We start from the raw sequence: 13,946 nt of genomic DNA, 5'->3' as shown, positions 1-13,946 counted from the left end.
CTACATTTTTCCACATAACTTTGTGGAAAACCATCCTCTTTCTATAAAATTCATTTCTACAGCATCACTACTGTACTATGCAACTTTCTAATACATCCAAAAACAAAGAATAAACCGAAAAGCATTTTGGGTTTACCTTTTCTGGGCTTGAAACCCTAACTTTATGTCAAAATTTCGATCTCCTCAACGCAAGCAACGATTCCACGTCATTTGCAACTCGATTCAATGGTAAAATAGCACTTAAATCACTCCCCTTTGGTTTCCCTTCCACTTGATTCAACAGTAAAATAGCGCTTAAATTACTTCCCCTTTTGGTTTCCCTTCTTTTCCCCTTTTCTCTCTGGTTTTTTCTAACTTTGAAATGACAGAAATGAGTCCTAAAAGCTGTTTATAACGCTGGTTCGAGCCCTGCCGATCTACCTCCACGATTTGCCGGTCGACGGTTCGAATCGGCAGGCTGTAGCCGACAATGCTCTGCGCAGGTTTTTATGCATTTCTGGCCAGTATTTTGGCCATAACTTTCTCGTCCCTGTTATTCTTTGCTGGGGTTTCAGAGATGGACAAAATTGGCTTCTTGAGAAATCTGGTTTTCTTGAGGGCCAATTGCCAGTCAAATATTTGGGACTTCCTTTTATCCCGGAAAGGCTCTATGCTCACCATTGCACTCCTATGCTTGATCTTATTCTGAAGAGGCTTCAACTTTGGAAGGGTAAGCTACTCTCATATGCAGGCAGATTGGTTCTTATCAAATCAGTTTTGGAGTCGTCCTACATTTACTAGTCTGGCATTTATGGCTTCCCTCAAACCATTATCAAGTCCTTTGAATCCGTCATGGCTTCTTTTTTTTGGAAGGGCAATGAATCCTCTAGATTCCTCCGTCCTCTTAGCTGGGCTGCCGTGTGTCTCCCCAAAAAGGAAGGTGGTCTAGGCATTCGAAGAATCAAAGAAGTGAATTCTGCTGGTATCATTAAGCTTTTCTGGAAGATTGTCTCAAAGAAGAAAAGTATTTGCGTCGACTGGATATGCTCGGGTCTCCGCCGCCAGGATTCAATCTGGACTGCATCAGCCTTGTCGGATGCTTCCTGGGCATGTGTCTCCCCAAAAAGGAAGGTGGTCTAGGCATTCGAAGAATCAAAGAAGTGAATTCTGCTGGTATCATTAAGCTTTTCTGGAAGATTGTCTCAAAGAAGAAAAGTATTTGCGTCGACTGGATATGCTTGGGTCTCCTCCGCCAGGATTCAATCTGGATTGCCTCAGCCTTGTCGGATGCTTCCTGGGTCTGGCGCAAAATTCTTGCTAGCCGCTACTTGGTGCTCCAAGTCATTCGTTCCACTATTGGTGATGGTCTTTCTTCTTACCTGTGGTTGGACCACTGGCACCCTATGGGAATTCTTCTCTACTTGGTCACTCCGAGAATCATTTATGCTTCGGGATTCAACAGGCTCTCCTTAGTGGCTGACATCATTGATCAAGCTGGCTGGGCTCCCCCCTTCTCCTCTGCCCCCTCCCTCAATCTTATTTGGAATGAGCTTTCATTCATTCCTAGAAGGTCTGTGGCAAGAGGTGATTGTGTTTTTTTTGGATGAATAAAAATTTAATTACGAAGAAAAGGGGAGAGGTGATTGTATTACTTGGTCATCAAACAACTCTTGCTCCTTCTCCTCCAGTGCAGCCTGGAATCTCAATTCATTTGAAAGCCCCTCTGGTTCCTTGGCGTAATCTACTTTGGTTCAAGCATCACATTCCTCGTCATTGCTTCACTGCCTGGAGAGTCTTCACCAACTGTCTTCCAACTCAGGCCTTTCTCCGCACTTGGCAGATCTTAGTCTCCCCTGCTTGCTGCCTCTGCTGAAACAATGCTTTGGAACATCTTTTCTTTGAGTGCCCTACTGTTGCTGCCATTTGAAAAGGAATCTTGTGCAAATGCTGGCCTGCCCGCAGAAGAATTCTCCCTTTCTCTAGAGAATGGATCTGGATTGATATGACCTATGCTGGCTCCTCTATTTGCGATTCAATCGGAAAGATGGCTTTTTGTGTAACTCTCAACCACATTTGGATGGAGCACAATATCAAGAAATGGACCTCCAACTCTCGATCTTAACAGAAGATTTGGGATTCCATTTCCTTTGAAATTAATGCAAAGTTATCGCTAGCTCCCCCTTCCCGTTGTTTAGACACCCCAAGGAAACATGCTCATTGTTGATTCCTGGGGTCTCTCCAATGTATCTTTTGTTGCTCCAGCTGGCCTTAGCTAAGCCTTGGGCTTGTTGTCTTATTTTTATTTCTCCCCTTTGGGGCCCCCTGTAATCTTTCTCCCTCTTTTGGTAATGAACTTTTTATTCACCCAAAAAAAAAAATAGTTTCTCGTTCGTTATCCGTTTGACGCGCATCTTATATGGTAATGTAGATAATTTAATTACGTATGTTTCTCGTGTTTTGGACTTTCCCAATTCTGACTCTAAGGTCCTCAAAAGTTCCCGCGAAGTCAACTTTTGACTAAAAGTGTTAAAAATTCTATTATTTTATCTTTGCTATAGGACACCCGTAGGGTCCACACTTAATGTAGGGTCATTCTAACTTTAGTAAATACTTGTAAATAGCGAAACTAATCACATTTACCTTTGTTTTCAAAACTTCCTCTATTGGGCTAACTCGTACCGGATTCCGTCAAAACGAACCCGCTTACGCCTGGTAATAAAACTCAATATAATATACTTTGCTCGGGACGGGGTATTACAGTTACATTTTTAAAATGCTATAAGACCATAAATCAGGCAGATATATCATAGTCAACAGAAAATACTCATACAACATCAAATAGTTCTTGACTACTTATAGCTGTGTTCTATTCATTTTGGTATTATATGATATTTTCTAGAAGGGTGTACCCAGTGCATGAGGCTCCTGCCACTACGGGGTTTGGGGAGGGTCATAATGTACGCAGCCTTACCCCCACTTCACGGAGAGGCTGTATCCTGAGTCATGACTCGAACCCGCAACCACTAGGTCGCAATGGAGCAACTTTACCGTTGCACAGAGGTCCACCCTCTTGATATACTCTATAATTTTTAAATAATTTTTCTTAATAAAATATGGTGGGTTGGCCGGTTTCTCATGTTTTGGTTGACAAATGTCCATATTTTGACTGTAATAGTGATTTTTTTTTTATGTAAGGATGTAAAATTTCAGTTGATATGATTGATATATTACATGTATCTCACCCAAATATTATAATTACTTTCTCGATTAAAGATTTCACTACGCTTTTGGTCAGATGGAAAAAGGTTGGTATATTTCTGTCAAAATACGTTAAAATTTTGTACCTTTGCATAAAACTCTTGTGGATTGGTTAGCAGCATGCTGAAGAATATTATCAACATGAGAATATCTTAGTCTCTGAAGTACTGAATTATCAAAATTGCAGTTTTATTTATTTATAAATTTTTTTCCCAATTACCTATTTATCATTATTTCCAGGCAATTCAGACACAGTCAACAAATAACTCGTTGGTACTATTAGACGAAGTAAGTATTTCAACCTTCTTTTTCTTTTGTCTGTCTTCATATGATGGTTGGGATTATAATTTATGAACTCACTCGTTATGAAGAGCCAGTTCATGGATACAATCTTGATATTGTTCTCTACAAAGTTTTAAGAAAACCTTGTGATCCTCATTCTTCTTCTTCCACTCTGTTATTTTGTCTTCATTTTCTTCGCACTTCAATCCTCATGAATGGTGTGACTTGGGAGCATCCAATCAGACAACCAACTACTCCATATCATTGTTTATGAAGGTTACATACATTAAATGCGTGAAATATATTAGCCACCTAAACTATGAGTGGTGCATACTAGCAAGAGTCTCTAAAACAGTTATTTCTATCTCTTTCCTTAACAATTTTTTGGAGGTCAAAACTCACTTTGTTAATGTAGTTTTGCTGCAATTTAAAAAGATAATTCTGTTACATTTCCCATGAGATCAGGTTTTTCATGTCTGAGCTATATGAGAAAGTTATGTAGTCATTAGCAAGTGTTAAGAAATGATGGAATTTTTACTAGTTTCCATAGTTGTCACGGAGCCTAGGCAAACCAAGGTGGTCGAGGAGGCAAAAAATTAAGGCTACACCAGCAAGGCACCAATCCAAACAAAACCGCCTGGAAGCCTTGGCGACAGCTTGATGACTATGCTAGTTTCTCTCATCTGCTATAGAGATGTCAATATTGTAATGATGGCCTGCTTGGAAATTTGAGCCTTGTTGAAGTCTTAATGGAGTGTCTATAAGGGGTTCATTGAATTATCTGTGGCATGATGGCATCATCTGAGGTTTGCTTAAGATGTCATTTATTTTCTATGGAGTGTACTTTGTTTATATATGATGGTTGCCCTTTTGGTCTTAACTGCTGATAGGCTTTAGACAGAGAGCAATGGTGAAACAGGATTGATGTAGCAAACCCTATTTAGTTCGGACAAGGGTATCTTGAGTTAAGTTGAATCTGTAGCCCTTTAGGACTTGTATTAATTGCTGGCTTATCACATGATTGCCTATGTTCCAAGTTATTATGGTAGATTCTGACAAATTAACTGGTCAATGTCAGTACTGCTGCTATAGCTATTACACTGATTAGCTACAAGACATATGGAGAATGCAAATCAATTTAAAGAGACTGCTATTCTCATGTTCCCTGTCAATTGTTCTTCCTGTCTCCAAGTCCTAAAAGGTACAATCTGAAGAGAAAAAAAAGACTTTGCAATTCGCGGAAGTTGGGAACACGTACAATAGAGAATGAGGGCATGGAAAGACCAAAAGAGAAATAGAAATGTGTTCCTCACTGAACACAGAATAGAATGATGCACCAACAGAATTTTTTTTTTTTGGGATGAATAAAAAATTCATAACCAAAATAAAGAGAAAGGGGGAGGGACAAACAATACAACTAAAAAGACCCTGCCTCTACAGAGGGAGGGAGCCGGGGCCTGAAAAAGAGAAGGGGAAAGGCCCCAAGAAACTATAATCGGACGAAAACAGGGGGAGACGGCACAACGAGAGGGGGCCATAGCTAGCAATGAACTAACATTAGAGAAGAAGGGGGTCCAAATCCGCTGGAAAGATCTGGGTTTAGCGGACCACCTTGAGAGATTGCATTCAAACCAAAAGAGGTAGATAGCCGCAATAAATGCAGGCTTACCCACCAAAACACAACAAAAAAGCCCCGGCAAAGGACAAGGCCACAGATATCCATTCTCTATCGAAGGCCAAAAACCTTTTTTTCCGAGGCAGTAGGAGACAACAAGCTGGAGCTAGAATCGAGATCGAACTTTGTCTTGATTGGGAGAGAGATGGAAGACCTTGAGAATTTCAGATGACTCCCAAAATCATCAGGCAGGGAGGGGCGGTAGCAGCAAGGTCCTCTCAAGGCTGGGCAAGGAAGAGACCAGGTGGGACAACTTCTTGGGGTATGGAGGGGGAGCTTTTATGACACTGGCAGAAAAAACGAAGGGGGGGGGACTATAGATGATCGGGGGCTGAAGGGGATGAGGGATTGAACAGAGGGTGAGAGAGAAGCCTGACGGGGAAGGGTGGAAGATGAGGGAGGACCCTTGTGCAAACAAAGAAGCGGGAGGGCCTCAACGGAGATAGGGGAAGAGGAGACGGGCTGGGTTAGATGATGAATGATGGGCGAGAGTGGTGGAAGGAGGGTGGGCCAGGACAGGGGTGGTCTCTGCTATAGGTCCAGAGACATGCTGAGGGTAATAGGCTAGGTGGGACGAGGGAGAGGGTTTGCCAGGACACAAAGGAACAAGGTTTTAAGTATCTTGACGTATCCCCCCAATACTAATTGTTGGTTGAACCGTGGGTCAGAGAGAGGGAATAAAATAATGGAATAGCTTGTATTAATGATAGAAAGGCCCCAGGGGAAGTGATGCAGCTCCAAGAAGGAAGAAGAAGAAGAAGAAACCCTGAACTTAGGGTTTAAATAGGGAGCCGTATGCTAGGATTTCTATTTTTCCATAGTTATTTTTTTGTTTTTTTAGATTGAACCGGCTTAAATTGGTTGCATCTAATTGGTTCAATTGGTCTAATTTAAGTGAAATGTTCCTATTGGCTAATAGGTTCTTATATCCTATTGGCTAATATGGAATCTTCACTTAAGTTAATTGTTCTAAGTTAGATTCTTTTAATTTTAAGTTAGTAGGGGTAGTTCAGTCATTACACTGTTTTCAGTAATTAATTAGACTTAAACCTCTCCCTTCCACGTTTTTGTGAAGGAGAGGTATTTAATTTGTAGTAGGAATTGGCCTATGGCCTTATTATAAATATAAGAGATCGTGGGAGGCTCCCCCACAATTGAAATTTGAATTAAAAGACTGTTTTCTGTTGCTGGCCGACTGCTGCTGTTGTTCTGCTCCTTTGAGTGTTTGCATCCTTGTGGGTACATCAAGGTGGAAGGGTGGGTGGAATCCTGCGACTCCTTATGCCGTGACGGCTGGGAGGGTCTCTCTTCGAAGGTGATTTCATCCTTCATCCCTTAACTTGCTGCTAGTGGAATCCTATAGTAAGTTGAGATTTAAATTTCTGTTTTTAGTTTCCTTCCCTACCCCATTCGATCCCTCTTGTTTTTCTATTTGAATTTCCAAAACCCTAGATCGTCTAGGCATTATCCAGCCAAACCCTAAAATCCCTCTTATCCTTTAAACCCTAAAAAAAACCCTAATTTTCTGCTGGGACATATTCAGCCATCAGAAAACCTCCCTGCTGCAGCCGAACCTTCCCCCTAGTCCCTCTAACACTTGACCTTAAGCCCTCCCCCTGAATCCTACTGTAAACCCTAGTTTTGGCTATTTTCTTAATTCAAAAAAACCCGAAACCCTAACCCTAAATCTGCAGAATTTCGAAACCTAATCAAATCCAGATATTTTTATATCATAATGACCCTCTAAACCTGCAGATTAAAACCCTATAAACCCCATTCCCAAATTCCCATCCTAAACCCTAATTTTGCCCTAAAACAGCCCCTAATCAGCCCTAAACAGCAGGCTTACCCTAAGCTTGGTTCTACTTGGTTCCTAGTGGGATTAATTCCTATTCTAGGACTACATTATTTTGGTATCAGAGCCATGGACGAGCATGGCAACCCGGTGGTGCCACAACCAGCCGACCCTATGGCAGCCATGTTAGAGATGTTCCGCAAGTTTTTAGCAGATCAGAAGGCTACAAATGATGCAATCATGACTAGATTGCAACACTTGGAAGGACAGAGAATCCCTCCTGATAGGGACAGCAACTTGCCCATAGAAGAGGACAGGTACCAACCCCATGTTGTGATACAGAGGGTGCCTGATAGAGATGGGAGCCCTAGAGATGACTACAGGGGTTATAGAGATGGACATATAGGTCACAGGGACAGATTTAGGACTGACCGAGATGACAGGGATGATAGAGACTACTATAGAGATCGTCGGGACGGACCTAGATATGCCCGTGAGCCTTCTCGGGAACACAGAGATCACCACCGAGGCTACAGAGACAGAGGTCGGCAGCCCACTTTTGAAGAGTATATGAGGTCCTACTTCACTGGAGACCAAGGTACTAATCGACGACATACAGGTAACCAGAAGGTGAAGCTTGAGCTGAAAGAATTCGATGGTAATTCTGACCCTCAAGTGTTTTATGATTGGCTTGCTGCAATAGAAGACTATTTCGATTGGTATGATCTATCTGAATAAGGGAAAATGAAGTTAATCCGTGCTAAGCTTGTCGGAGCTGCACGTGAGTGGTGGAGAACTGCTGAAAGAGAGATGGACTTCAATGGTACTGCACCTCGCACGTGGGAAGACATGAAATATGACCTGAGCAAGCAATACTTACCAAGGCACTTCAGGTCTCAGATGCAGGATAAATTCAACTCCCTCTGCCAAGGGACCATGACTGTAACTGAGTACATGAGGCAATTCAATGCTCTTTCTTCTCGCGCTGGCATTAGGGAGGAGGGCATCCAAATGCTTTCCAGGTTCAGATTGGGACTATCAAGTGAGATCAACAGGACAATTGGAGTGGTTGATGTTGTAGATGTTCGAGATTGTTTTGAGAAGGCCTTGAAAGCAGAGGAGCTATTAACTTCATGTAAACAGCCGGGTTTTACTTCCAAGCCGGCCTACATCAACACTAGCACCTCAAAACAAGGTTCCTCTATAGGCAACACTTCTCGTCCTACTGTTCCCCCACGTGTGGATGACAAGGGCAAGACTCCTATGGGCCAAAATGGCCCCTTTACGTGCTATTATTGTCAAGACAAGGGACATATCGCTAGGGACTGCCCACATAAGAAGAAGCCTCTCAACGTGGCTGAAAAAGATGAAGTTCAAGGTGAAGATGAAGACCAAGGCGGCATTCAGATTCATGCACTTCCCCCTGACGATGATGAACATTATTTTGATGATGAAGATTTACAAGGTGTTCATGTAATTCGTCAAGAGGCTGCTGTCCAGCCAGATTTGCAATCTTCTTCATCCTCCAAAGAGCTGCTGTCCGCATGCAAAATTGCACCATCCGCTGAAGATGAACTCAAGCAACTCAACCCTGATTTGGAAGACCATTCTGTGATCTCCAGCCATTCATCAGGGATGAATGTTTTCAAGACGGGGAGAGTTGATGCAGCTCCAAGAAGGAAGAAGAAGAAGAAGAAACCCTGAACTTGGGGATTAAATAGGGAGCCGTAGGCTAGGATTTCTATTTTTCCATACTTAGTTATTTTTCTGTTTTTTTAGAATTAACCGGCTTAAATTGGTTGCATCTAATTGGTTCAATTGGTCTAATTTAAGTGAAATGTTCCTTTGGCTAATAGGTTCTTATATCCTATTGGCTAGTATGGAATCTTCACTTAAGTTAATTGTTCTAAGTTAGATTCTTTTAATTTTAAGTTAGTAGGGGTAGTTCAGTCATTACACTGTTTTAAGTAATTAATTAGACTTAAACCTCTCCCTTCCACGTTTTTGTGAAGGAGAGGTATTTAATTTGTAGTAGGAATTGGTCTATGGCCTTATTATAAATATAAGAAATCGTGGAGGCTCCCCACAATTGAAATTTGAATTAAAAGACTGTTTTCTGTTGCTGGCCGATCGCTGCGTTGTTCTCGCTCCTTTGAGTGTTTGCATCCTTGTGGGTACATCAAGGTGGAAGGGTGGGTGGAATCCTGCGACTCCTTACGCCGTGACGGCTGGGAGGGTCTCTCTTCAAAGGTGATTTCATCCTTCATCCCTTAACTTGCTGCCGGTGGAATCCTATAGTAAGTTGAGATTTAAATTTCTGTTTTTAGTTTCCTTCCCTCCCCCATTCGATCCCTCTTGTTTTTCTATTTGAATTTCCAAAACCCTAGATCATCTAGGCATTATCCAGCCAAATCCTAAAATCCCTCTTATCCTTTAAACCCTAAAAAAAACCCTAATTTTCTGCTGGGACATATTCAGCCATTAGAAAACCTCCCTGCTACAGCCGAACCTTCCCCCTAGTCCCTCTAACACTTGACCTTAAGCCCTCCCCCTGAATCCTACTGTAAACCCTAGTTTTGGCTATTTTCTTAATTTAAAAACACCCGAAACCCTAACCCTAAATCTGCAGAATTTTGAAACCTAACCAAATCCAGATATTTTTATATCATAATGACCCTCTAAACCTGCAGATTAAAACCCTATAAACCCCATTCCCAAATTCCCATCCTAAACCCTAATTTTGCCCTAAAACAGCCTCTAATCAGCCCTAAACAGCAGGCTTACCCTAAGCTTGGTTCTACTTGGTTCCTAGTGGGATTAATTCCTATTCTAGGACTACATTAGGAAGTTACAAATAAAGTAAGCTAGGCGATGTGGGACTAAACCCACACAACCAATATAAACTTAACACATTAAATAACATAAAAAATACCCCAAAAGGACCAGAATACCCCCCACGGTATTCTGGTGTACATTATTCTAACACTCCCCCTCAAGCTTGATTATACAAATACTAAAGAAAGAAGATCCAGCTTGGACTAAAGAAAAAAACTCTCTCCATAACAATGCTAACACTCCCCCTCAAGTTGACGCATACAAGGTACTAATGCCCAACTTGAATAAAATGGGAAAAAAAAAAGTTGTAGTAGAATCCAGCTCCAAAATGAATGCAGCTCCCAAATAGACCTTCAAGAACTTGAAAAAAATAGACCTTCAAACTTGGACAGACTTGATCAGCAAAAAGGCATCTCTCACCAATCTTTGTCCAATAATGAATCTCTAAATTATAATCTTGAAGATAAGTAACTAGGGTAGCCGGCAAATGAGTCAAGCAGCAGTAAAGATCAAGCAGCGGAAAAAAACAACCAAACTGTAGGATTTCATATGGGCAGGCAATAACCAAACATCTTCAAAACTTTAAGGCCAACCTCCCCCTTATGGCAAACTTTAACCCAATAACAAAGTAGATACCCATTGGCAATGGTGAAACCTTTGACCTTCTATGTTTTGCACCAAGTGTCCCTGCATGTTCTGCTCTCTGCAATGGCTGCAGGTATACTGTATATAATCCCCCCCTCACGTGTAGTGCACGTGGACATAAGAGAGATGATGTAAGAGAAAGGGCAAAACTCAACACTCCAAAATTTTTCAATGGCTGCCAAGTGTAATGGAAAAAAGAAGAAATGGTAAAGAAGAGAATACCATTAACTTCCAAGGTGGTTATGGGGAATGCCAAAGGTATGTTTTGGGAGGTGGTGAAGGAAAAACAGCAGTGGGATAATGAAGTAGGAGTAAATTATGCAACATATAAAGTTCCAACCATCTTCCATCGATCAAACAAACACTTTTGATGGAAACCCCTGCAGGGGAGAAACTCCTAACTCCAATATTCAATTCTGAGAAGTATACAGATCTGATTTGAAGTAAGGAAATGGTCCATTCTTCAAGGCTTGAGCAATCTTCAAACAAGGAGGAACAAGTGTGCAAAAATTCCAATGTATAAAGTCCCACATGCTAAACAGTACTAACGAAGATATCTGGACAGTAATGCATTGAAGAAGCCTAAAAAAATTGGATCAGATCTGAATTAGTAATAATGCTAGGATTTAAGCTCGAAAGTGAGCCGGATATGAACCAGAAAAGCTCCACATAACTGAATAGGTTCGTAGGTGCAGCCAATAACCATGGAACACATTGTTGTAGTCCCAAATAAGCTGATTTCCAGGGTAGTAGATTCGAGTCTTCCATAACGAAATAAATTCGATCTCCAATAATAGGAAACTCAGTCACAAACATAGGGCAGCAGTATTCCACATGAAGGCAACAGTAACACATCAACCATTCATGCTTACAGAAGCCAATCAAGAACACCAGCCAGGTAGGTAGTGAAGCTCAAAATAACCAGCAAATATAAGATAAAGAACCAGACAAATCCATAGGTAGTTGAAGCAGCCAGCCATATAGGAATAAGTAAGAGAAATAGGTTGATAATTGAAGAAACCAAGCCAACAGGATGAACTGTAATTTTTGCAAAAAAACCTGATGAATGATGCTGAAATAGGGGCTGAATACTCCTTTGATGTTTATAAAACTCTCCTCAAAAAATCAGCAATAGTGGACTGCCCTAACCCTTAGATCGATTATAGTCAGGGTTTTGTAAAAAACCCTGAAAGGGAAGATCGATTGTAGGGAAGGGGGCTTCAACAAAGTGTTGATGACTTGTCAAAGGTGATGTCTTCTGGTAATAGATGCTGACCACCATTGCTGGAATGGATCTCCAGTTCGAATAACCAATCTCCTTGGTAATTGAAACTTGATCTTCACGTGGGAGAAACACCAAAAAATTGCAGAAAAATAGGGCAGCAGCTATCATGTGCAATAAACCTTCTTCAAGCCAGGAATAGTTGAAGTAGAATGTCCTTCTTGATGGTAGAAACACCTCCAAAAAACTCCATTAGCAACAATCAACCCTAACCCTAAAATCGATATGGGTCAGGGTTTTGAAAAAAACCCTGAAAAGATGGATCAATTGGGGTTAGGGGTCTTCAAACACTTGGAAAGAGGCAAATACTGAGGTCGAGTGGTCTCTGTAGGTGGAGTAATCATCCCTCAAAAAGGCAGCAAGAACTCAAACCTGTAATCCTAATGTCGATTTGAGTTAGGGTCTTAACAGGGAACCATAAAAGGCAGGATGAGAAGATTTTGCTGTAGGGACAGATCCAGCAATCAGATTGTGTTCAAACTGAGGTCGATTAAAACTTGGATTAATTGGGAATTATCCCTGAAAAATTAGCTGCATCTGACAAGGGAAGCCCCAAAATCGATTAGAGTCAGGGTTTTGAAAAACCCTGACAAGGTGAGATTGATTTGGGGATTGACGCTGAAAAAAAATAATAACAAATGGAGATAAAGAAAAAAGGGAAGTTAGGTTTTGGAATAGGGCAGAATAGGGCTGGAAAAGGTTGCATAGGGTGTTCCAAAATTAGAGGATCAGTTTTCATAGAGATCTGATCTCAAAGAAGGGGAACTCCAAATCGCAGAGAAGGATCCAGCAGAATTTTTTAATAAAAAAAGGTTGAAAGGAAGGGGGCAGCAACTAAATCATCGATTTCTGTGTTTACCTCATTAGTGCTGCCCCTTTACAGGCTGAGAGGAGGAAGAACAGAAGAAGGAGAAAACGGAGAAGAAGGGAGAGATCGATGGGGAAGAAGTAGGGAGAAATAGGGTTTTCTTCCTCTCTCTAACCTAGATCAGACCAGCTCTGATACCGTGTAGTAAACCTAGGACTTGTAACCAGTAACTCTAGAGAGAAGAGAAGATGGAAATTGTAAATACTTGAATTAATTAATTGATAGGTAAGCCCCTCTATTTATAATAGACGGGAAATTACAAATAGACTAAACTAGGCGATGTGGGACTAAAACCCACATAGCCGACTGTACCTAATAACATAATAAATAAACTAACCCCAAAAGGACCAGAATACCCCCACGGTATTCTGGATTACATATTCCAACACTCCCCCTCAAGCTGGATTATACAAATAAGTAAAGAAAGAAGATCCAGCTTAAACTAAAGAAAAAAAAACTCCAAATAATGCTAACACTCCCCCTCAAGTTGGCGCATACAAGGTACTAATGCCCAACTTGAACAAAATGGGAAAAAAACTAAGGTGCAACAGAATCCAGCTTGACATATGAATGCAGCTCCCAAATAAACCTTCAAGAACTTGAAAAAATAGATCTTCAAAACTGGGACAGACATGATCAGCAAACCGGGACGGGAATGTCTTCCAAAAAAGGCAGCTTTTAACGATCTTCAATAACTATACACTGATGAATCTCAGATTGTCATAGTGACTTAGAATCTTGAAGTGAAATAACTAGAGCAGCAAGCAACGAAAACAAACTGAATCAAGCAGCGGAAAAATACTGTATCAACCCAACTGGAAGTCCTCAAATAGGCAACAACCAAATATCTTCAATACTTCAATCTCCCCCTTACGGCAAACTCAACCCAATAACGAAGGATACCTAATGGCAATGGTGGAAAAAACGGATCTTCTATGTTTTGCACCAATGTTCCTGCAAGTTCTGCGTTCTGCAATGTCTGCAGGTGTATTGTACATAATCCCCCCTCACGTATAGTACACGTGGACATAATAGAGATGATGTAAGAAATAGGGTAAAAACATAATATTCCAAAATTTTCCAAAGGCGCTATGGGTAAGTAAAAAAGGAAGGAATGGCAAAATTATAAGTTACCAGAAGTTTCCAAAGGTGTTATGGGTAAATACCAAAGGTATGGGATATGAAGGGAATTAGAATTATTGAAAGAGAAAGGTGTTGGAAAAAAAGATGGCATGGCTGTAATTTGGCGGAAATCCACTTTTAAATACAATCCAAGCCAAAGGGCAAACTGGTAATAAACCAGAATTTTTAAGGGTCAATTGGGTAG

At 41.1% G+C, this 13,946-nt stretch overlaps 1 protein-coding gene across 4 annotated transcripts in view; it reads left to right on the top strand.

Moving 5' to 3' along the window:
- LOC122664846 (endonuclease MutS2) overlaps nucleotides 1-13,946 on the top strand; it is a 120,086-nt gene that overhangs the window by 71,301 nt on the left and 34,839 nt on the right. For all 4 annotated transcript variants that reach the window (XM_043860857.1, XM_043860856.1, XM_043860858.1 and 1 more), the window contains exon 13: nucleotides 3,478-3,525. In XM_043860857.1, coding sequence (XP_043716792.1) covers nucleotides 3,478-3,525 — 48 coding nt within the window. The remainder of the gene's footprint in view (nucleotides 1-3,477; nucleotides 3,526-13,946) is intronic.

Source organism: Telopea speciosissima, chromosome 6 (assembly GCF_018873765.1).
Source record: "Telopea speciosissima isolate NSW1024214 ecotype Mountain lineage chromosome 6, Tspe_v1, whole genome shotgun sequence".
Classification (NCBI taxonomy): Eukaryota; Viridiplantae; Streptophyta; class Magnoliopsida; order Proteales; family Proteaceae; genus Telopea; species Telopea speciosissima.
The sequence above is the reverse complement of the archived record's forward strand: the minus strand, read 5'-3'. Positions and strand labels throughout refer to the sequence as shown.